Here is a 23,362-nt window from a genome sequence, read left to right on the forward strand (position 1 = left end):
AAATTGAGAATTCTTGTGACTGACCCTACAGTTCATATGTTCAAAATGAGTGAAGCCGCAATTTCGATTTGAGCTTATCACTTCCACAGTTACACAGGAATTGTATAGAATGCCAACACCTCCACCAGGCCTGTTGGCTTGACGAGGTATGTGTTTAAAATCATAACCATTAGGAACAAGATTGCGTAATGTATGGTTGTCTGTTGGTTCCCTTAGCCATGTCTCAGTAATTGCAAGGACATCAATTTTCTCTGAGGAAACATAGTCGGCAACTGACACAGCTTTGTTTTTAACTGATCGAACATTAATCAAACAAACAGATAATGGTTGAGGATCGGGGCCCTTAGATTCATCTTTGCAATTGATTACAACAAGATTAATGCTAGTTACAGTTTTACTAGTTTGTGTGTCGCGATAAAATCTTGGACGTATCAAAGTTTGAATGAAACGGTCGTCATTATCATTGATTTTGTAAGGAGCGCTTTGTAAGAAAGAAAGATCAACAAGATTGGTAAAATCCACTCCCCTCGACACAATAATGTTACTTACAGTTTTCTGTTGACAAGATCTTACAGACAAATGTCTAATGACATGTTTTAGGCCAAAGTTGGCATGATTCACTGATGCTTAATATTGTTTCCATGTTCTTGTAGAAAACGTCAACTTCGCAAAATACAATGAGTTGTGTTTTGTAGTTACGTGTGATCCGTAACCGACGAGGTGGTTAGGCTATTTGCTATACACTTAACTATGGTAGGATATTATTTTTGCGTATTTTTGGAAATTCTAGGAAATACTTTTTCTCCCGCTTAATACCAGATGTGGTCTTCCGTTTTATTCATAGATGGGTGTACTAGAGCCTTGTTAACATGACATTAGTTGCATTTAGCACGATATGCCAGATTCGCATGAATTTTTCGAATGTGTTTTGTTCAATCTTTTCGTAAAATTTGAAAGGTGTACCAACTTACTTTTCGTACACAATTGGTAATTTCCCTACCGATTTTCGTTTTTTCCCCTCTATACAGTGAAGTGAATACGTTGTGCCTTGAGTATAAACTTAACGCGAATGCAAGAAAACGATGCGGGGATTTCCGAGGAAACACTGAATTGAAGTCATATTCATACGAAAGAAAACGTTTACTAACTAACATACAATATAAATTAAAAAAAAAAAATTGGAATGGCAATATTGTTCAAAACATTTCCCGCTAGGCTGAATTTTTACAGCAATCTTCCCGCGCTGGGCCGTGGGTGTCCGTGTGACCCATATACCCTGAAGTGTACGAAACTAGCCATTGACATTGCCCTTGTGAGTGGGTTTTACAACCTGCGTCCTGGGTTACCTGCATTCTTGCCTCAGTACACAAAACACTAATGATTATCAATAACCCAACAGAAGACTCAACATATAATTTTGTTATGTTATTTTTTTTCTTTTTATAGTTTCAAAGGAAATTAAGGAATAGTGGAAAATGAGACGGAATAGTGTATTTTCAAATCCACTATTCCGCTGCAATAGTGGTAAATATTCTAAATTTCGACCCCATGTGAGTAAAAACTCACGGTGACATACGAGTAAAGTATTTGTTAATGCATTTCACTGAGAACAGAAACGAGTGAAGTTGCATTGAACTATCAACAAATGATTCGGATTTAAGCAGTTTGAACCAGTATCTATCAAACACAATATTTTTTATCGGTGAGCCATCGTGAATATATGATATTTGACAAATACTAAACATATGAAGTATTTGAAGCAAAACTGGTGTTGCATATTTTTCGACAAAAGTACAGTTTTGTGTCAACTGGATGTCAACGAAAAAAATCTTCTATGTATACACTCACAAAATCCGAAAAGTCTTCTGTTCTTGTAGACATAATAAACGTATGACCAATCTTTCAAACTTATTTGCAGAAATGGTGTGGCTATCCACTTGATGCAACGTATTTTGTATATTTTCGATGTCATTACCAGAACGACCAAAATCATATACAGCAAAAAAATCTGATAAATTCAATCGTTATACTAAGTATCTATAAATACAGTTAAGCCAGGGTATGTTTAGCACAATAAAGTAAAGATATATATTGTTTAAAATATGAATCAAAATAAAATAAAACTGTTAGCAAACTGCTTATCCACTAGAGAGCCTGTGTAGGAGAATGTGTAAAAGGAAGTTGGCCTGACGTTTCGATCCTAGCAGGATCTTCTTCAAAGGCTAAATGACAAGTAACAGTAACAGAAGAACAAACACATGCACAGAATACAGACAGGTTAATGAGCATGGTGAACACAAAGAGATAGATGTAAGGGGATTAGTAGACAAGGGATGGAGAGAAGAAAGAAACCAACATGGGAAGAGGAGAGGTGGGAGATAAACAGTGGAGGGACAAAGAGAGGATTAAGGGAAGGGGGTAGGGAATGAACTGGAGAACAACATTTATATCGCAATGTTACGATATTTTTGGGAACAGTTTCTGAGATAACAGTATAGGATATTACTTTGACAGTGAAGTGACACAATAAATTTGAATAAATATACGGATAGGTTAACAAATTTCGGCTATTATCCATCTGTTCTAGTGCTTGCCAGCAAGCAACGTAGCCCTTGCAACCATAAAATCTTTTAGTCGATATGAGAATATTTTGACCGATGTTTCATGATTTGAAGTTGAATTGATTAAAAACTTACTGTAATGTGATTTATCAGCTGCAGTATCCAGCAGTTGAAATGGATTTCCTTCTTTTGTTATGGTTTAATGACTGAAAGGGGAATCAGTTTTAAAAAATGACTCTGGACGGCAAAATATGTTGAGAAAAGGAACGAAATGATTTCGGGTTTAGTAACGTATTGGGAATACCGTACCGAACCGAGGAGTGGATGATCTCTACAAGAAATAATAATAAATATCTCAAAATCATGCAGTCTACTGCAGCTTCTACTTTGGACCTCCATCATGGTCCTGCTACCCCCCCCCCCCCGTAACATTCCCGTCCTCAGCCATACCAATTTAACTCAATGCATAACTACTCCCTTGCGTTTCTGCAACGGGTAATACACCGTTAGAAATAGTTGCAGTAATTCGTAATGTATGATCTGCATATCGGGTATGCATGAAGTATTTATCCATTACAAATTACGGTTGAATTATCTACAAGTGAAGAGTACATTCACGTATGGATTTTCAGATATATATCATCGAGATTCAGACAGGGTATATAGTTTTTTTCATCAATACCTTAGGCAAAATACAAAATAAAAACAATAACAGCGCCAATCTATATTTTCCTTTTTCAGGCAGGAACACGCCGTTTAGTTCAACCAAATCAAGGACTTATCTCGGCGAAATACAAACCAAGACCTCAACTGACGACATATAGGTACACGATCATTTCTTTTGTTATGAAGATTGTAATAAGTGGTCTCACTTTGTATAATTACTAATAATTACTTCTACATCAATCGTACTGGAAATTAAGTTATAAAGCTCGATTCGTAGCAACAGTCTGTAATATTTTATTATATTTTGTTCAATTGTGACCAAAGTTTATTATGAGCGAAAGCAGATGGAATGTGTCGTCATTAAAAATAGACGTTATTATCAGAGTGTGTAAAAGAACACGTAAACTTGAAGTATAATATAATATTTTGGTAAAAAATTATTGCAATAAATACTTATAACTGGTAATTCACACTATTTGAAAATACTTGCAGAAATCAGGAACGGTAATTTAATGAAAAGTCATCCATGAAAGAACCAAACGACTTAACTGATCCACCAGCATACTTGTGGTGTAGCCTTAAAACAGATTGGTGCTGATGCAGTGGTTTGTGAATACATCCATTTGTAGCCAAGTTTGCTGAATTTTGTACGGTCTCTTATTTTTATGTTTTTAAATTGTTATGAATATCTACATACCTTACAGAATTAAACGAGTTATGCATTTGTCATGATAATGTTCTTTTCTTGCTCTTAGGATTCTATCTCAGGCATTAATAATAATTCAATTGGTTGGTTTGTGTGGTGTTGCAACAGGGAACACAGGTGAGATAGTAACTTAAACAGTATTAATCTTTTACTAAAAGTTGCGAATTTTTCTTGGGTAGTCTACGGTTGCATATAAGCTAAGTTTGTGTAAGCGGTGGCGGCACCAGAAATACAAAGAGGGTGGGGAAGGGGTGGCGTCATTGTAGGGGTAGCAAACAGTTAGGACAGAGCAACAAACGCATATGTATAAATGCATATCGGGACAAAACAAGGCATGTCACAAATAGGAATTACACTTACATTTCTCTTGAACGTATCTCAGTGGGGGCCGGGCAGCGATTTTCTTTCCCCAAACAGGTTTGCAGTTGTGTGTAAACAGTCGCTCATGATTGGTCGGAAAAGTTACGTCATCACCATAAAAAACCGTCACTTCGAGGTTACCAAAATGTCTGCATCCATTGGTTGCAAAGAAGATATAGGCCTACCCGTTCAAAGTTAATCGAAGCTTTTCGTATCTTCAAAATTGGATCAGACATATTTAGCACAATAGCTTGTTATGATTGTCTGATCTACTTTCGATGTTTGTTCGAGGTTTTCTATAAAGGCATTAATCATGGTCTATAAACTTATTTAGCATTTGCCTCCCCTACAAAACGCGCGAAATATTCTTCTTACATTTTCAATAGATTGTCTCACAGCACAAAGCGTCCTGTTGGGAAGTAAAGGATTCATCAGATGTCGACTTTTCGAAAACAGTACCCGTTTCTACTGGTTCGATACGAATAATGAAGGAGGCGATACTGCATTGATCATACTGGAGAACGGACGAGTCAGAGGAACAGGTTATACGACAGGTGAATTCAACGTAGACAGTGATGGCTCGTTGATTATCAACTCAGTAACGGTTCAGCACGAAAGAGTATTTCACTTGGAAAGTGTGAGCCCCAACTTGATTAGAAGAACCAAAGACATAACAGTTATTGTGTATGGTAGGTATTTATTGCTACTCTATCAGGCGCGTATCCAGGATTTTCAAACCCGGGGGGGGGGGGCGCGAATTACTATCTAAGCGGAGCGCCACCATCGGTTGGCGCGCAGCGTACAAGAAAATTTCTTGTTTTGAAACCCCCCAGATCACCGGAAACGGCACTTCTCGGGCTTGAAATGACCAACCAGATGTACACTTTTTGCCTGAGAACCAAGTATTTCCTAATAGTTTTTTTTTTCCATCCATAACCTTTTTGAAGATTGTCAACCCGGCACACGTCATGTTCGACCTGATCGCATCTCCTGTGGGTCTTTGCTTTTGTAGGTGATTCTACGTCGCGGCCCACAATACCCGTCAGCCCCACTTTTCAAGGTTTAAAGCCCCATATTTGTTCAGAATTTGAAAATTCACATTTCTCGTGAATAAACTCACTTCAAAACACACCCATAATGTTGTACAAAATTTCATCTATGGACAACCAATATAGAAAAAACTTCCTTCAACCCCTAACAGACCGGAGTAGAGGGAAGTGTGATGTAGAATGTTGGTCAGAAATTTTCGAAAATTCAGACACATTGGTGTACAAATATTAAAACCTGTTTTAACGGCTATTATAAAACTTGGTTGAAGGAAATGAAAAAATAGCAGGTATTTCCGAAACCGAACACTACACACATAGGCGTAGGAGGCGCGGCGGCAGTGGCGGAGCTAGGGGTATTGGTCAGGAGTGGCGAGAATGGTCTGAAGGGGCGCTTTCGACACTATCTAAGCGGAGCGCCACCACTGGTTGGCGCGTAGCGTACAGAAAATTTTTGAGTAAAGATACTCCCTAGACCGCCGGAAATGACCCTTTCCGGGCCTGGCTAATTTTGCAGATAAACGAAGAATAAGGTGTCATCGCCAAATTACACGAACAAAATGTGACAAATGTCAATAAGTAGATGAGAGCGCAATAAAAAAGTCAATAATCTAGAATAAGTAAAAAGTGGTAAAGAGCTGAAAAAGGCGCCAGCAGTCCATTTGAGTCCGTCAGGGGGGGGGCATCCGCCCCCTGACCATATGGACGCTCCGCCACTGCGCGGCGGGGGTGCAGGCCCTAATTCGCCATTACTAATGTAGAAGAGAGTTTTGACATAATTGGACCTCCATGCTTTTTATACATCTACATGAGACATGTCGTTGTTTACATTAGCATCCCGCGGTATACTGCGCAATTTGAACGGACCGTACGGTACATGATGGCATGCGATGAAATAACAGATGCTTGCTTATATGATATTGACATGAACACGTTGAACGCGCGCTTCGCGCGCGAAAATTTTCGGTTATTTTTTCAGGCAAGTCGGACAGTTTTGAGGCTTTTCATCCTGGGACGCCATTTTCATGCTCACTGATATGATGTGATATCTGCTGTTTGCGTAACAAATTCGAACAGGCGCGTAGCGAGGAATTTGCCAAGGGAGGGCGACGCCTGTAGGCAAATTATCTAAGCGTAGCACCACCATAGGTTGGCGCGAAGCGTACAAGCAAATTTTGGCCGAAAATGTCTCCCAGATCGCTGGAAATGACACTTCCCAGGCCTTGTAAGTTGCCTCTAAGCACTTTCTATTTTGAAATTACTTTGCGATATCATTTAAAAAAATGCTGAATGGGGGGGGGCGGGCGGTCGCCCCCATCCCAAAATGCGTCATGTTCCCCGACGATACGGTCGAGTTCGAGACCAGCCACAGTTGGTTTCATAGCACAATTCTACACACGCGTTATGATAGACCATATGTAGTATATATATATAGATCATTAGTGAGAGAGGAAAATGGGAACGTCAAAAAATGGAGTTGTCGGTGTAAGGGGTAGGGTGAGTCACACTTTTACGAAATCATTGATCCGTCACTGGCTACCCTTCAGCGCTGTAATGATGTCACTGTTCTTCTTTCTCTTCCCGGTGTCTTCGCGTTTTGCTTTTACACCTTCTTTTTCTCCTTATTCTCTCTTTCTTCTTTTTCTTTTCCCTTCCTTCCTCTCCTCCTCCTCTTTTTTCCCCTCTTTTTTCCTTTTTTCTTCTCTTTTTTTCTCTTCTCTTTTTCTTACCCGGGGGGCGCGCCCCAACGCCCCCCCCGGATACGCACCTGTCTATTGTCCCTCAGTCGCATTTGTCACGTTTTACTTACTAATTATACATGTTTAATATAATTTCTCATATCAATTATTGGCAGCAAAATACTGGTGCAGCTCAAGCAGTAATGTTTAAGGGTTTCATTTACTTTAAACTAAATTAGCGCTTTACGCAGTGAGTACGTAAGTGAATCAGTGAGTGAGTGAGTAATTTCTATATATATGGCCTATGTCAGCGTGCAATATGCAAGTGAGTTAGTGAGTAAGAAAGTAAGAAAAACGTAATGACAATATACCAGACAAGATATGGCGGATTGCACTCAGAGAGATATAAAATACTGTGTCAAAAATATTACTGCTATACATCATAGAAAAAACTCTATGCATCTGCGCACAAGGCACACGTCCAGCTTTTATATTACAAAGCAAAATCGTGAATTCCAATACCTTACTTGAGCATTCACAGCAACTCCAGACATGTAAAGTTTATGAATTTATTTCGCAGTTGAACCAATCGAACCAGTCCCGGTTATTACAGAGTGCTTGGGTAATTCTGATTGCATCATGAAAGGTAATCTAGATGGAGTCATCTCATGTGTCCATCACAACACAAGACCAGCAGCAACAATATCGTGGTTCATGAGAGATGGGACTCACGACATACCACTGAACTCCACCACAAATCAGACACTTTCTGCAGATTTGATAACTTTTTCGGTAACATCAGAGATGGCCATAGGTCAAATACTCCTTCTTGTCAATATGCAGTCCTTGGTGTTACTTGTGTGCAAGTCTCACAACCCATATTCTGTGGTACAAGAATCCGATAGCAAAGTATTGCTTGACATCTCTCAAAATGACCCTTTTGAAAAACAACCAGATCTTCCAGAAGATCCAGTTTACGCTATTCAAAACCAAGACTTGGTACTAGAGTGTCCACTAACCATTGCTGTTGAAGATTCAATCGTGTTGTGGATGGCCAAATCGCTTGAAACAAAAAACAGTGGATACCTAATATATTCCGCTTATGGTGTTGTTCCATCAATGGATACGGATGAGCAAGTAAGTCTCGACAAAAGCGGCGACTTAGTAATCTCACAAGTTGGATTACAACACGAAGGGCAGTATGCATGTGTCCACAGCACGGTAAACAACACAAAATCCATTCTGCAGCGTGTTGAAGTAATAGGTAGGCAACGCATTTATTTTGTTTACTGTTTCCGCCGTTTATCATATGCACTATTTTCCAAATTGTTAAAAATTAATCTATGAACAAAATAATACAAATTACAGTTCTTTAATCTTTAATCAGAGTTACAGAATAATTTTTGGTTTTGGAGAACGAGCGAATGCTATATCACGAACATCGATACCACATAAAGGCATGTAGATAATGTTTCAATTCTGGTGTAAAGGATTTAAAATTTACTTATTAATATTGAAGATATCTCATTTTCAATGTATATCTTTTACCAAGGTATAACATCCATTCAAATCAAACCAGATACGAACATGTTCTATGCCTATGGTAATTTGTTTGTTGAGAGTATATGGTCTGATTCGTTGATATATAAACCGGTAAATGTTGAGGCAACCAAATAGATATGGCCAGATATATTTTCCTGGTTTTAAATTGCTTTATCAATCATGCAGTGTAATTCATTGGCATATGATATGCTATTAAGGAAGTTTTGGTGCAGGCTTGAACAGGATTTGGCATTGTGATGACATATAGCTTTCTTATTTTTCATTTTTTTTTTACAGTTCAACCTACACCATCAAAAGTCTTAGTTGAAGGTTGCAAACTATTTCAACCATGTAGTTTCTATATTACCGAAACAAAAACCATTACATGTAAAGTGAATGGGGTTCATCCTGAGATGGAACTCAAGATAAAAGCCCTGTCAACCAATCTTGCTGTCATTAACACTGAGGTATCAACCTATGAAGACGAGGGGCTGTTTTACACTAGCATTTACGGAGACGTGATTTTGGTGGACGATAGTTGTCAAGAGAATGGGACTATCATTTGCCAAGCTGTGGGGCCGGCTGCCTACATCTTTAAATCAGATGTTCATATCACAATATCATCTCGTAAGTAGAATGTTGTTCTATATACGTTATTTTGCTGTAACTATACTATTAACCAGAAAGCCAAAATGTGTTGTAATTCCTTGCGACACTTTATGTCATTTTTTTGAAGATATTTGGATATGAAGCTTTATGTGTACTATCAAGTTTACCCTAGCTGAGCTTTTCGAGTTATCATGTTAAATGGTGTTCAGACTTTTATACCTGAAAGAACATTTGATCTACATAACTTGCACTAGAACTATAGTACTAGATAGTAGGTACTTTCAGCTTTCATAAAGAGCTACGCCCAACTCCAAAGTTAGCTTCTGTTACCACAGTAAAATTGGTTGTTAGCTTGTGGTGCCACATCAAAGTTTCCAGAAACTACTTTCTTTATTATCACAGAAATTCACTGTCCTATGTTATGACACTGCACTGTGTCACATGACTGCACAGAGTGCCCTGAACTAGAAGTATATCGTAACCAATGGCACGAAGATGTACAGTTTTAAGAAAAGTCGTACCTTAATTCCAACCAACACAAATTTAATCTCAATACAAATGTTGCTGAATTCTCTGTGCCTTATTCGTAAAACTACAAATAGCATATCGTTACAAAGGACTACCAGTCTGAATTCATTAATACAGAACGAATATTAAGCCAGAGGACTAGCATAAATATGAAAAGGAATATGAATTTGAATAGGAATATGAAAAGGAACACTGGTATTTTATAATCGCTAAAATTAAAAAGAATATATGGGACGGTGAATGGCGGTTTATGTAAATAGTACATGAGTAGTTATTGGCACAACCTTGCGTTTAGTCCTGTGAAGATTCTCCCAGGCGCCCTACATGGGGATCGCTTTCAAGGAGACCAGGGTCCACATCCTTTACTTTATTCAATCCTGGAATCGCCACTGGTTGTCATTGATGAACTTCTGTTTTCGCAGATAGGGAAAAGTGTCCTCAGATTTCGGATGCTCCTTTACCTGCTGACAAAGCAGTGTGGATCAGCCCATATTATATAATATTTCTGACGATCGCTGTAGTACTTCTCATCTTGAACGGTAAGTTTGCGATTCTATTACAAGTCAAGTCAAATCACAAGTCATATGATTTTTTTCTTTGCCTTCTTCAATTGCAAGTCAAATTTGAAAGCAATTTAGAAAGTCACACTATAAATATAGGCAAAGTAACACATAACTGTCTAAGGCACAACCAAATTAAATAGGCCCGAATTTGTGAAGTAATGTGGCTCCGGTGGATGGCTTGCATCAGTTTAGGTCAGCTGCATTGATAGCTAACAAAAGTAATAACCATGGACGTGCATTGGAAACAATTGACCTTTCTTATAAAACAGACGCTTTCCCCTCTTCTCGATATTAGAAGTATGCAACTATGATATATATATATATATATATATATATATATATATATATATATATATATATATATATCACAATGAAATAAAGAAACATGACTGAGTACATTGGCTGTCCACAGCTACTAACTTTTTTACGCCCTGTGGGCAGGGGCACAACTAAACTTGGGGGGGGGGGGAGATTGTCGGCGCTTGATGGCAGGGAAACTTGAGAAACTGGTAAAATTAACTTGGTTCTATTTGTCATATATTGAAGGATTTCCCTTTCCACGGTTGTACTGTATATTTTAGTTACATGTATGACATGTACTGTACGATAGGATTTCTTTTAGTAATATTCTGACGATGAGATGGGACCGGTGGTGCGGGACCGTGCCCTTCATTTTGTTAGACCCTCTCCCAGCAGCAGACGTGGCTGCCTGCTTGTGTTAAAATTAATCGTTGATATTTTTACTAAAATTAACAATATTGCGTATTACAGAAACCAGTATATGAACCATCAAGACAATACTGTTCACGAAGTATGGTTAACAAGAGGCAGTTTGTTTCATAAATATGGTACAACTGCACAATGTTATTTACTTGGAGCACAGGTGGTGATGCGAAGTCACCGGAAGCTGCAGCATGTTTAGAGAAAAAATATATGTAAACACATAACAGCCTAGAGGACTTAATCAAACGTTCTATAAAATTTATCCCAGAGTCCTGTAGTCAGGGTCCAGGGGCAAAGGCGCGAACGAAGTAGCAAGTTTCAATATTTCTTGTTTCTTAGCGAGGATTATAGCACAAATTCCCATGTTGAATGGAGGAATTCGATTTCTTTGGAATGTATTCCAAAGCGTTGATAGGGTGAAGCACCCTGCTTCTTTAGCATTTTGGTAATAATCTTCTTCTCTCCTAATAAATCATCTAAATACGCCTCCGAATGCACAATTTGGCATCTAAAGTTTTATAATTTACACTTCTGCTGACCAAAGGCTTTCGACAACCCTTTGGTATCCACGTATATATAATTTGCAGTGGAAGTAGAACAACGGGTGATTGTCACCTAGTTTTAAAGGCATTTGTATACGCCTCGGTATATTTTTTTTTGTGGTTTTCCAAAGTTCCATAAAAATCGGTCCTAATTAAGTGAATGATTAAGATATTTTTTTGTGTTGTCAAGCTACATGCAACGCATCAACTCCGCAATTTGTCAAATTTTGGACAGAATGTCTCGTTTTCTCAACTTGTCAACTTGTCTTTCTTTTATCATAGTGCTTTGGCGCATCATTGTGCATATCAAACATTGGAAAAATCAACGACATGTAAGTATATCCTTGCGTCTTTTCATGGGAACATTGTCCATACATATTGTTACGACTTCATTGCATAGTTCTACACCAGAGCAACAATTTCTCGGCACAAACTCACGTGTTCCTCAATGTTTTCTCGACACATTGTTTTAGAGCATGGGACTTTCAACAGACATCGAGTTTAATTTGGCAATGTGTAAACTTTTCGTACGATTATAACACGAATAAAATTAGACAGTATTCACCGCCTACCCCCCCCCCACTCCTCACCATTCCCCTCCCCTCATGAGATGAGAATTAGACATGTGTTCATTCAGTTGAAGGCGCATGTGTGTTTTTCATTCGTCAATCAATAATATGTCAATATTTTATAAGAAGGTTTTCCACCTAGACTAGGAGAATAATTCCAAATGGAGTTTTATCATTAAGCATAAGGAAATTAATGGAACAGAGAAGGATGGTAGATGCATGGGTGAATGTTATTGATCTTCCTTTGTACATCTTTGTAATGATCTCTTAAACAATTTAAGTGCTTTCGTGTTTCCTTTCAGATGCAAGCGGTACCAGTTACGGAATTAAATTCCATGTTAACTGACAGATAAGTCTACATTACTCCGACCTAAATGAAATTACAATAATTAACCGTTATAGAAATACTACCTTGTTAGTTGTTTTTACCCCTTTCTATTTTGGTTGGTATTAATGTTGTCTTCATTATTCATTGCCTTTGTAAAGGAGGCACTGCTCTTAAAAGCATTTATATCCTCTATTCTAAAAATAATCACCAATATACAACAATATATAACAATGAAAACAAATCTTCATATTAGGATCTTTAATTATGTAATAAGTTTAATAATTGTACTAGAATTTATATACACAGTGGAATGAATTACAATCTTTTAGTGTAATTCCTTCAAATGTATATCGATGCGAACTCATATTAAGAGATCACTATCCCTTGTGAGTCACTTGAACTGTTCATAGTTTTAATATATGTATATATAGCTGGAATGATTTAGATAACGGAAAAAGAGTGAAAACTTTGGATCTAAACGTAATCATAATGAGTTGTTGATATACGCGGTGATGCTTGAAGTCAAAGCATGCTTGTTTGATCTGCTGTGTAAACTTTTCAGTTTATTACCCTCTTACATGGATTAATATGTGAGAAACCTCAAACAACACAGTGTACATTCGCTAGAGACATGAGTGGACCAGCCTAATCTGAGTATTTTCTCTTACTTCAATCATAATTTGATATTCCGTGTGAGTACCTCAGCAAAACAGTTTCATCTTGTAGCCTACTATTATATCAGCACTAAAGCCTATACTCTGAACAACTACATTCTCTCCTCCTGAGCATTGCATACTCCAGTGGTTCATACACTCGCTACTATCTGAAGTATAACAATGGGAAGACCGCAAAAGCTAGACCAGCAAACAATTGCAGAAGTGGCCTCAATTGTTACTACTGAGCTCCTATCCAGTGAAGGTTTTAGATCAACCATAGAAGAATGTGTATTCAAAGCTTTAGAAAAAAAAAGATGGACAGCATAAATCAGCTGATTAGTTAGATCAGTTAGATTCCAGAGTCTTTGATGTAGAGAAGAAACTTGATGACTCCAAGAAGGATAACTACGAACTAAAAGAAAGGCTGGCTAAACAAGAGGAAGGACATCAGAAACTGCTGAAAATTAATAACGATATGGAACAGTATTCTAGACGTAACAATCTTCGTATCTTTGGTATGAAAGAAGACCCAAATGAAAATACCATGGATGTATTCGTCAAATTGGCAAAGGAGAAGCTGAAACTTGAACTTAACACCGATTTTATCGATAGATGCCACCGCCTGGGCAGATCTACCCCCGGGACAAATCCTCGACCCATACTAGTAAAGTTTCTGTCGTACCAACATAGACGAGAAGTTATCAAGGCTCGGCGTAATTTGAAAGGTTTTGGGATAACAATAAAAGAAGATTTAACCATGATGAACAACCGGCTCCTAACTGAGACTCACAAACATGTAAAAGTAAGCAATTGTTGGACAGTAGATGGACGAGTGATAGCTCTGGTAAAGAATGATAATCGATAATCAAGAGGAAACCAAAATATCAATCAACTCATCTGCTGACCTTGCAAAGCTGTAAACGAACATTGAAGTGCCCACTCAAAAAAAAAAAAAAAAAATCAACAAAGGAAAAACTACTGTACACACTGTGACTTATTTCTTTTCTAAAAAATGGAAATAACTGTGATGTTTTTGTATCTTTTGTGTTGTTGTGGATTTATTCTTTTAAATGCAAGAAATGAGTCTTTTTTACTGTGCAGGGACAGAGTAAGTCATTTCATACTTCTTGCAAGTGTAAACTTATGTAGCAATATTTTAAGCTGTGTAACAATCACCTATGGCTAATAATATTTTTCCCGTCATGAGTTATCTGCTGAAGACTTTTTACCTAACACAAATTTCGACATGCATGATATTAGTAACCACGGAAATCAATTGAATGATCTTAATTTCCAACCTTTTAACTATACAAATTACAAATTTCTTGATTATGAGCAGGATATTGATGCTGATAATAACCTATTTAATTCATTCAATAATGTTAACTGTAGCTATTATACTGACAACTTCTTTAAAGATGATGCAAAAGATTGTGGTCTGTCCGTCGTGCATTTTAATTGTAGAAGTCTTGGTGCAAATTTCTGTTACCTTGTTGATTATTTAAACAACTTACATTTTAACTTTGATATCATAGCTATCAGTGAGACTTGGTTGAGTCATGTCTCAAATACTGCTCTTTTTCAACTCACTGGATATGATTTTCAGCATATAGATCGAAAAGACAAAAGAGGTGGCGGAGTTGCGATTTATGTTTGCAATACCCTAAAATATAGTGTTTTGACTGATATGGGTTTTGCAATGACTAATGTACTTGAGTGTATAACAATTAAGGTTTCTGTGCCAAACAAAAAGATTGTTTTGATATCTTGTATGTACAGACAACCTGATTCATCTGTTGAAGTATTGTGTGATACCCTTGAGAAACTGTATAGACATAAAAGATGTAATGTTTATCTGTGTGGAGATTTCAATCTAAAGCTATTGAACTGTGAGCACAGTAATCATGTACGTGTTTTTTTGAATACCTTGTTTAGTTTAAGTATGTTTCCTTTGATAGACAAACCCACGCGTATCACCAGTCAGTCTGCTACATTAATTGATAACATTTACACAAATGTCTGGGGGGCCGAGCATCATTGTGGTATATTAGTTTGTGATGTAAGTGATCATCTCCCCATTTTTACAATTTGTAGTCATGGATACGATACAAAAAGTCAAGTTCCTGACAATGGTTGTATCTACATAAGAAATCAAAGTGATGTAAATATTAATGCATTTTATAGCAAGCTTAGTAATGAGTCATGGGAACAAGTTTACACTGCGGAAAATGTTAATTCTTCATACAATAATTTTATTGATATTATTACAAGGTGTTTCAATGAAACTTGTCCTATCAAGTTGGTGTCAGCCAAGAGGAAATTTAAGGACAAGCCATGGATGACCAAAGGGCTGAAAAATGCTTGTAAGAAGAAAAAAGTGCTTTATATAAGATTCTTAAAGAAAAGAACAAGTGAGTCTGAACTGAGGTACAAAAGTTATAAAAATAGGTTAAATTCAGTCTTAAGATTCTGTAAAAGGGAGTATTATTCAGAGCTTATAAATAAGCATAGTGATAATTTGAAAGAGACATGGAAAGTGCTGAACAGTATAATCAACAGAAATTGTCGAAATAAAAGTAGCTATCCTGATACTTTTGTTGAAAATGATAAAGAGGTAACAGGTGAGGCCATTGCTGATAGGTTCAATCATTTCTTTACAAGTATAGGACCAAACCTAGCAGCTCAAATCCCTCATAAAGATGGGTCTATTTTTGATTATCTTAAAAATCACAATATGAATTCTATGTGCTTAGCAGATACAGACACTTTAGAAGTGCTACAAGTTGTGAGTAATTTTTCTAGTGAGACATCTGTTGATTGTAATAACATGAGTATGTTAGTTATAAAAGATATTATATTATATGTAGTTGAACCTTTAACATTTATTTGCAATAGGTCTTTTGCCAGTGGTATCTTTCCAGATGCAATGAAAGTTGTTAAAGTCATTACAATCTATAAAACTGGAGATAAGAACACTTTCAATAATTATAGACCTATTTCACTGCTTCCACAGTTTTCAAAAATTCTTGAAAAATTGTTTGATGTAAGGTTGGATGATTTCATTGCTAAGCATAATATTCTCTCTGAGAACCAATATGGTTTCAGGTCCGGTAGGTCCGCTAATATGGCAATACTTGAGCTTGTTGAAAAAATTACATCTTCTTTAGACCATAAGAAAGCAGCCGTTGGGGTATTTATAGATTTAAAAAAAGCATTCGATACTATTGATCATAATATCTTACTTAAAAAATTAAATCATTATGGTTGTCGTGGTATTGTCCAAAATTGGCTCTCAAGCTATTTATCAAACCGGAATCAGTATGTTCAAGTTAACAATAAAAAGTCTGGTTTATGTAATGTATTGTGTGGGGTTCCGCAAGGATCAATCCTTGGACCTAAACTTTTCATTTTGTACTTGAATGATATTTGCAATGTTACCAATATATTGAATTTCATTTTTTTTTTGCAGATGACACAAACATATTCTGCAGTCATAGTGACATCAAAACATTATGTAATTTGGTCAGTACTGTACTTAAGAAGTTAAGCAGATGGTTTGCCCTTAATAAATTATCATTGAATGTAAACAAAACAAATTATATGATTTTCTCCAACCATACCACATGTAACAATGTCAACATTACTATAGATGGTTTAGAAATTGACCAAGTTAACTGTGTCAAGTTTCTTGGTGTGTTCCTTGACTGTAAACTCTCCTGGAAAGATCACATTTCCCATATTTCAAGTAAACTTTCCAAAAGTATTGGTGCTATTTACAAAGCTAGCCATGTTCTTAATACACATGCTCTGTATTCTTTATATTGTGCTATTTTCCTTCCTTATTTGAATTATTGTGTGGAAGCATGGGGTAACACTTACAAAACCAATGTACATCCAATATTTTTAAAACAGAAAAAGGTTATTCGTATTGTCTGTAAGGCTAAAGTTTTGGACCATATACTTCCCCACTATTTCATTAGTTACGAGCACTTACGTTTTTTGATCTTATTGATTTCAATACAAGTATTTTCATGTATAAAGCTTTTCATAATAGTCTGCCATCAACTTTGCAAAGCTATTTTGTACTTAGTAACAATAAGAGATTTTATGGCAATTTTTATTTGAATTATGCAAGAACAAAGAAAAAACAATTTTCTATTTCCTTCTCTGGTGTTAAAATTTGGAATTCATTGGATAAAACCATTAAATCTGCTGTTACATTAAGTTTGTTTAAAAAAAGACTTAAAAACAATTTCCTGACAGCCTATGATGATGATTGTTTAAATTAAGTTATACACCGTCTCTTTCTCTCTATGCCACAACATGTGTGTTTTTATTTTTAGTGCTTTCTGTATTTTTTTTCTTCCATTTATTATTGCCATCACCAATTTACCTTCACTGTATTACATGTATAGACATATACATGACTGGGGAAAGTATTTATAAGCATTTTGCTTCTTTTTTCTCAATTTCCATTTAATCTTGAGTTTTCTATGTATATACCCATTCAACGAATGTTGTCTCTATATTGTATTGTGCTTTCTGTGAGCTTAAAAATGTTACGCTCAACATTCTTGTATTTAATTGATGATGGAAATAAATTATGTCAATGTCAATGTCAATGTCAAGTTGTCATAGCTATTTACTAGCTCGCTAGTTTGTTTTATCATTTTTCTACTTTTCCTTAGATTTGTTTCCGTTTTGTTCTATTTTATTCATTACAAATTGATAGAGTAATATTTAACTCGAGAAGCAGTTTTGTGTCATCAGCAAACTTTCTAGCTGTACACAAAATATCTCCGTCAATGTCATTTATATACTGGCAACAAACAACAATTAAGGGACCCGAAACAGACCCTTGTGGAACCCCACTAGTAACGTCCTGCCAAGAAGAAGCACAGCCTTTAATTACCACCCTCTGTTTCCTATTACCAAGCCAATTCTCGATCCAAGACAGTAAATTTCCATTGACACTCGTACTCTTCAGCCTAAGTAAAGACGCTGGTGGGGAACTTTATCAAAGGCCGCCTGAGAAATCCAGGAACACAACAACTACAGACTTCTGCCTATTTAGTGAGCTTGTTACATCTTCCATAAACTTAAGAATATTAGTGAGACAAGACCTTTTTTGAAAACAGCCATGTTGAGACTCTCTGATCAAAGACTGACTACTGAAGTTACTGACCATATAATTTTTAACAGTAGACTCCATGACCTAACAAACAACACTAGAGAGACTAACGGGCCTATAATTACAGGGCTTAGACTTATCCCCCTTCTTGAAAATTGGGGCAATATTAGCACATCTCCGGTCCTGAGGAACATAACCTTCATTCAAAAATTTACTAAAAAATTTAGAGTGGAACACAGAAATGGTGTGCAAAAGTCTTCAACAAATACGGATGGATTGCATCAGGTCCAGAAGCTTAGAAACATTTAGAGAAAGCAGCTCCTTTAAGACAACCTCATCCGAAAATATGACCGTATCCAGTTTAGGACCATCACTTTCCCCTGAAAATCTGGAACACTACTCATATCTTTCATTGTACAAACCGACACAAAATAGTTGTTCAAAAGATCTGCAAGATCCTGACTATCAGTAACAATATTATCTGCCTATGGTGCCCTAAGAGAAACAACTGAATCTTTAACTGTCTGCTTTGACCTGACATAAAAAAGAAGGTCTTTGGGTTTATCCTTAACATTTTAATGTTATTTTCGAAATAAAATTTTGCATCAGAGACTAAGCGTTCTAACTTCAGCTAAAATATTACGTAAGTAGCGCATGGGATCAAGTCACATGACTCTCGATGGCTGGTACCTGTTCCTACGTAAGACGTCCAGATTTATGTATAAGTTGAGTTACTAATTGTGGTCTCTAATGCTATCTGTAGTGGTTCAGCTGCACACCACCTAGGCCTAAGCCTATACAATACAAGCACTGGCCAGATACACAATTCAAATTTAGGACCGCCCGCGGCCTGTGCTGCAGTCAGTAGGCCTAGCTGTAGGCTAAGTGTGGGATAAAGAGATAACAGTTATGTGCTCTAACGATACCAGTGTTGCATTAAGCTATGGGAATGATTGTTATCTCATCGCTTCAATAGGGAGTATGAGATATTGTATTTCATTTGCCAGTTTGGCCATATACAACTATGTTAGTTGCCCTAGCAACAGTTACCATGGTTATGGTTAATTTTCCTGACTTGCTATTCTCGGGGAGGGGGGGGGGTGCACCCAGCTATCCAATAGGGGTGGTGGGGGTGCGGGCTTACTGCTGTGCCATTTTAGTCTGCTGGAACGCTGTAGTATAAACAGGTTTTTATATTATGGATTGACAAACAAGTCCATTTGGACCTAATTTAAGGGTATGACTCACTGATTTATATCCCTTTTTTCATCCGTAACAAATGCAAGCGGAAGCATGCCTACGTCTGTGTATGTGTTCATGCTTGCGTGCATATATTTGGGCCTCACAGGTGATACCATGTGACAAAAGAAGCTCCTGTCACTTGCTGTAGCAGAGTACAATAGTCATCAATTGTCGAGACAAAGGGTGAGAAATAATGGGACATGACATGTTGGTGTGTGTGGGTGGGGGGGGGGGGGATGGAGCGTGTTTGTGTGCAATGGTTTGATTATAAACACAATAACTCAAAAAGTACATTCAACGTCATGCCTGCGGATCCACCATACTGTGTGCAAGAACCGAACAATTTTCTGTTGAGTTCATAGCTCACTTCAGGTCAACAGAAGTCAGAGTTTGGAAATCACAATAACCACAGAAGTAGGGCTGGAATGAACTTCATATACCTAAGCAGTCGGGTCAAAACAAATTAGGTACACCGTTTGAACAATTGTTTTGCCCGCCTGGCTTGGCTAACTTAATCAGCCATGTATCATAAAGAGGCCAGTTTTAGTTGCAAAGGAGCTTCTACAAGGAGAACCTCTTTGGATGCACAAGCTTCACAATTTATTTACTCTTACTCTGCCGCAATTTCCATAGATCTCTCTAAAGCATTTGATACTATAGACCATAATATTTTAACGGATAAGTTACTTGCGTACGGTGTACGCGGTACAACGCATAGTTGGTTCAAAAGTTATTTAACAAATCGTCACAATTATGTCCAGTTTGGCAGTAGCTTTATTACATTCACTTTTCGTCCAGAAAATCTAACTTTATCTTATTTGCGGACGATACTACTGTGTTTTTTTTTTTCAAAATAAAATTATTAACGATACTCTTAAGGATGTCGCATGTGAATTTCATCAAATATCTGACTGGCTTAATTCAAATAAATTATCTCTCAATATACTGAAAACAAAACTTATGATATTAGACAATAAAATTCATGACACGAGTAATATAATGTATAATGTATTATATGGACAACAGATAAAAGCATCACCTCATACAAATTTTATAGGAATAACAATTGATGAAAATTCAAATTGGACAGAACACGTTCATAATATCTGTAATAAAATTTTAAAATCTAATGGCATCATGAATAGACTAAAAACCATTTTACCCCGGAGTGCACTCTTAACATTGTAACACACTTGTGCTTCCTCATTTGAACTACAGTCTTCAAGTTCTGTGGGGATGTACTCACAGAACAACACTTGAAAGTTTATATAAACTATACAACTTCGTGTCATTCGTAATATGTGTAATACACATTTTAGATGTAATACTGCACCTCTCTTTAAAGAGCTTAAAATTCTTACTCTCTTTGACCTATATCATTATCAACATGGGATTTTTTATATAAATTTCACAAAGGTACACTCCCCATAGCTTTCAATAATTTCTATTGTAGTTACTCAGAATATCATACCTTTAACACTCGTTATAAACACTCTACCGGTACCCGCAGTCAAACCCAAGTACGGAGTACTAGTGTGGAACTCACTTGATCAAGATATAAAAAACTCAAATACTCTTAACTCATTTAAAAGAAAACTCAAGCATTACCTTTTAAATAATATTACAAACCATGGCACCCACGCTGAGTTGTTGTATTGTCTCTTTGTATGGATTTGCTTTTCCCTTTCTTCGCTTCCTCTTTATATTTTTCTCTGGTTTTCCTTATCTCTTTACTCTCTCTCTGTACTTATGTGATTTTTGAAATTTTCTTTTTGTTTGTTAAGGGTCCTGACTCGAAAAGTTTCTACTTACTTCTGGTTCCTCCACTTCCATTATAGCATATTTTGTATTTTGTTTATTGTTATTTCATCATAATGTGAGTAAATTACACATTGACTCTGTTACTGTTTATATATATATATGGAAAGTGGAAAATAAACTTGAAACTTGGAAATCTTCATTGATTCCACACAAATAGATCCAAACATATATAACTGGAGATGTGATCTTCTGGACAGCAGGGAGGAAATCATGTAAAGAGAAATAAACCCTGGGGTTTTGCAGTGATCTTAAAGTAGCGGAGGGGCATCATGGACACTGTACACATCTGTGAACCTGTGAATAGAACATAGAGTATGGAATCAAAGCAAGATTTTGCATGACATATATGTTTGCCTGGATCGAGTTTGTTTTATTAATCATTTGACTATAATGATAGACTTAAACAAGAACATGCTTCATACATGTGAGTAAAGAACAAAATACAGGACTCATCTCATCCAGAAACATTTGCATCATGTTAGGTTTGTAGAATGATCCTTGATGCATCATTATAGAATCCTACATAAATGCATATTGACATTTTCAGTATTTAGGCCTAACATTTATCCATATCAAATGCTTTTGGCTAACAACCACCATAATCTCCGTACGCCTGTATGCAGATGAGAGGTGCCCCCCCCCCCCATCTGTTGTTTTCGTGTAAGCAGCTGCAAATCCCCCTCCCTTAATTTTACTTTACATGACAATTAAAGTAGGAGCTGGTGCTTCCATGTAAGTTCACATATAACCTACCTGTACTTGAATTCAACTACAGCTTACATGACTATGCTGTGGTATCCCTTCCTGTTGCAGTAGTCGGCAGTAGGCTAATGTCTGGTGGGCCTATGATCGGTATGCGTGTACCATCTATATTGCACCGCCTACTTGTGAAAATCACCACTTAAAAGTTCAAGCACTCTCACAATATTGGTAACGTTCTGGCCTGTTGGGAATTGCAGATACTGATAGCACAAAAGCATTGGTTACATTGTGTGCTATGACACAGGCTGCCCCTAGTGGCAACTCCGAATACTAAGCCTATCGTTCTAAATTCTACGTTTGTTGCTAGCCTCCATAGTGTTATTGCCACACGCTTTGCAACGTCAACGCGTCTTCGACGGAAATCGGGTGTTTTATCTTTCTAAAACTCCCACGCAAATCTCCAAAAATAAAGAAAGTCCTTCTTGACAAGCAAAAATGCTTTTTCCAAGATTTATCGTTTAAATGCTGAAGCATGTGTAATGTTATTGAATATGCATTCACATGTACCTGTGCAAACGATGCACTACATTATATAATGTGCACCTGTATGTTAATGAGCTGTGTATTTGCATATTGATATATAAGTTAAAGCATGCCGTCTGCTCGTCCTTGTTCACCCTGTCTCTCCATCTGTCAACAAGTAACCTTGGACATGTCGTCCAATATATCTGTCCTGTACAGCATGATGTAACGCAATAAATTATAACATGTTATTTGTTAATACTCTACGTCGACTGTGTTCTACTTGATTGCTGAAGTAAAGAACTCATATACCTAAACAAGGAAACATGACAGCATGGGATCCCAGTTTGCATTTGTCCTTGGTTCAGTCCACCTTGCGTACATGGTGTTGTTCTTCCATTATGGCTACCGTAAGTTATGTCTGAAACACTTGCATCATGTGTAAAATATGTTGTAAACAGCGTCGTTTTGTTTAGGCGAAGAACAGTGCAAGTCTTCTCCTCCGATTTTCTTCCAAAAAGCTTGCATCCTGATCATCGTCGCATGGTACAGTATAAGAATCATAAATGCCATAGCAACTAGCCTTTGAATCTCCATCTTGCTGTATACGTTAAGCTATTGTTCCTGCCTGTATCACGCATGTGCTTATTTCTATGGAACGCGAAAAGGGAAACCATATTTCGTTGTCTAAACTTTAGACAACAACAAGTTTAGACAACAACGTAAGTTTGTTGCTGTCTACACTCTACACTAAAGTTGTTGCTGCTGTTTTATCATGTTGTTGCTCAAACTTACGTTGTTGTCTAAACTTACGTTGTTGTCTAAACTTACGTTGTTGTCTAAACTTACGTTGTTGTCTAAACTTA

General features: G+C 36.9%; 1 protein-coding gene across 3 annotated transcripts in view; it reads left to right on the plus strand.

The window, feature by feature from the left end:
• LOC139968932 (uncharacterized) overlaps positions 1-17,517 on the plus strand; it is a 41,667-nt gene extending 24,150 nt beyond the window's left edge. For 2 of the 3 annotated variants that reach the window (XM_071973557.1, XM_071973556.1), the window contains 8 exons: positions 3,303-3,385; positions 3,983-4,050; positions 4,680-4,982; positions 7,599-8,282; positions 8,858-9,187; positions 10,120-10,236; positions 11,808-11,857; positions 12,397-17,517. In XM_071973557.1, the coding sequence (XP_071829658.1) occupies positions 3,303-3,385; positions 3,983-4,050; positions 4,680-4,982; positions 7,599-8,282; positions 8,858-9,187; positions 10,120-10,236; positions 11,808-11,857; positions 12,397-12,447 (1,686 nt within the window). In that variant the 3' untranslated portion in view covers positions 12,448-17,517. Of the gene's footprint in view, positions 1-658; positions 754-3,302; positions 3,386-3,982; positions 4,051-4,679; positions 4,983-7,598; positions 8,283-8,857; positions 9,188-10,119; positions 10,237-11,807; positions 11,858-12,396 lie in introns of those variants that run through there. The other variant, XM_071973558.1, reaches the window with a different exon arrangement.
• The last annotated feature ends 5,845 nt before the right edge of the window (positions 17,518-23,362 follow it).

The sequence above is a fragment of the Apostichopus japonicus genome, chromosome 6, assembly GCF_037975245.1.
Source record: "Apostichopus japonicus isolate 1M-3 chromosome 6, ASM3797524v1, whole genome shotgun sequence".
NCBI lineage: Eukaryota > Metazoa > Echinodermata > Holothuroidea > Aspidochirotida > Stichopodidae > Apostichopus > Apostichopus japonicus.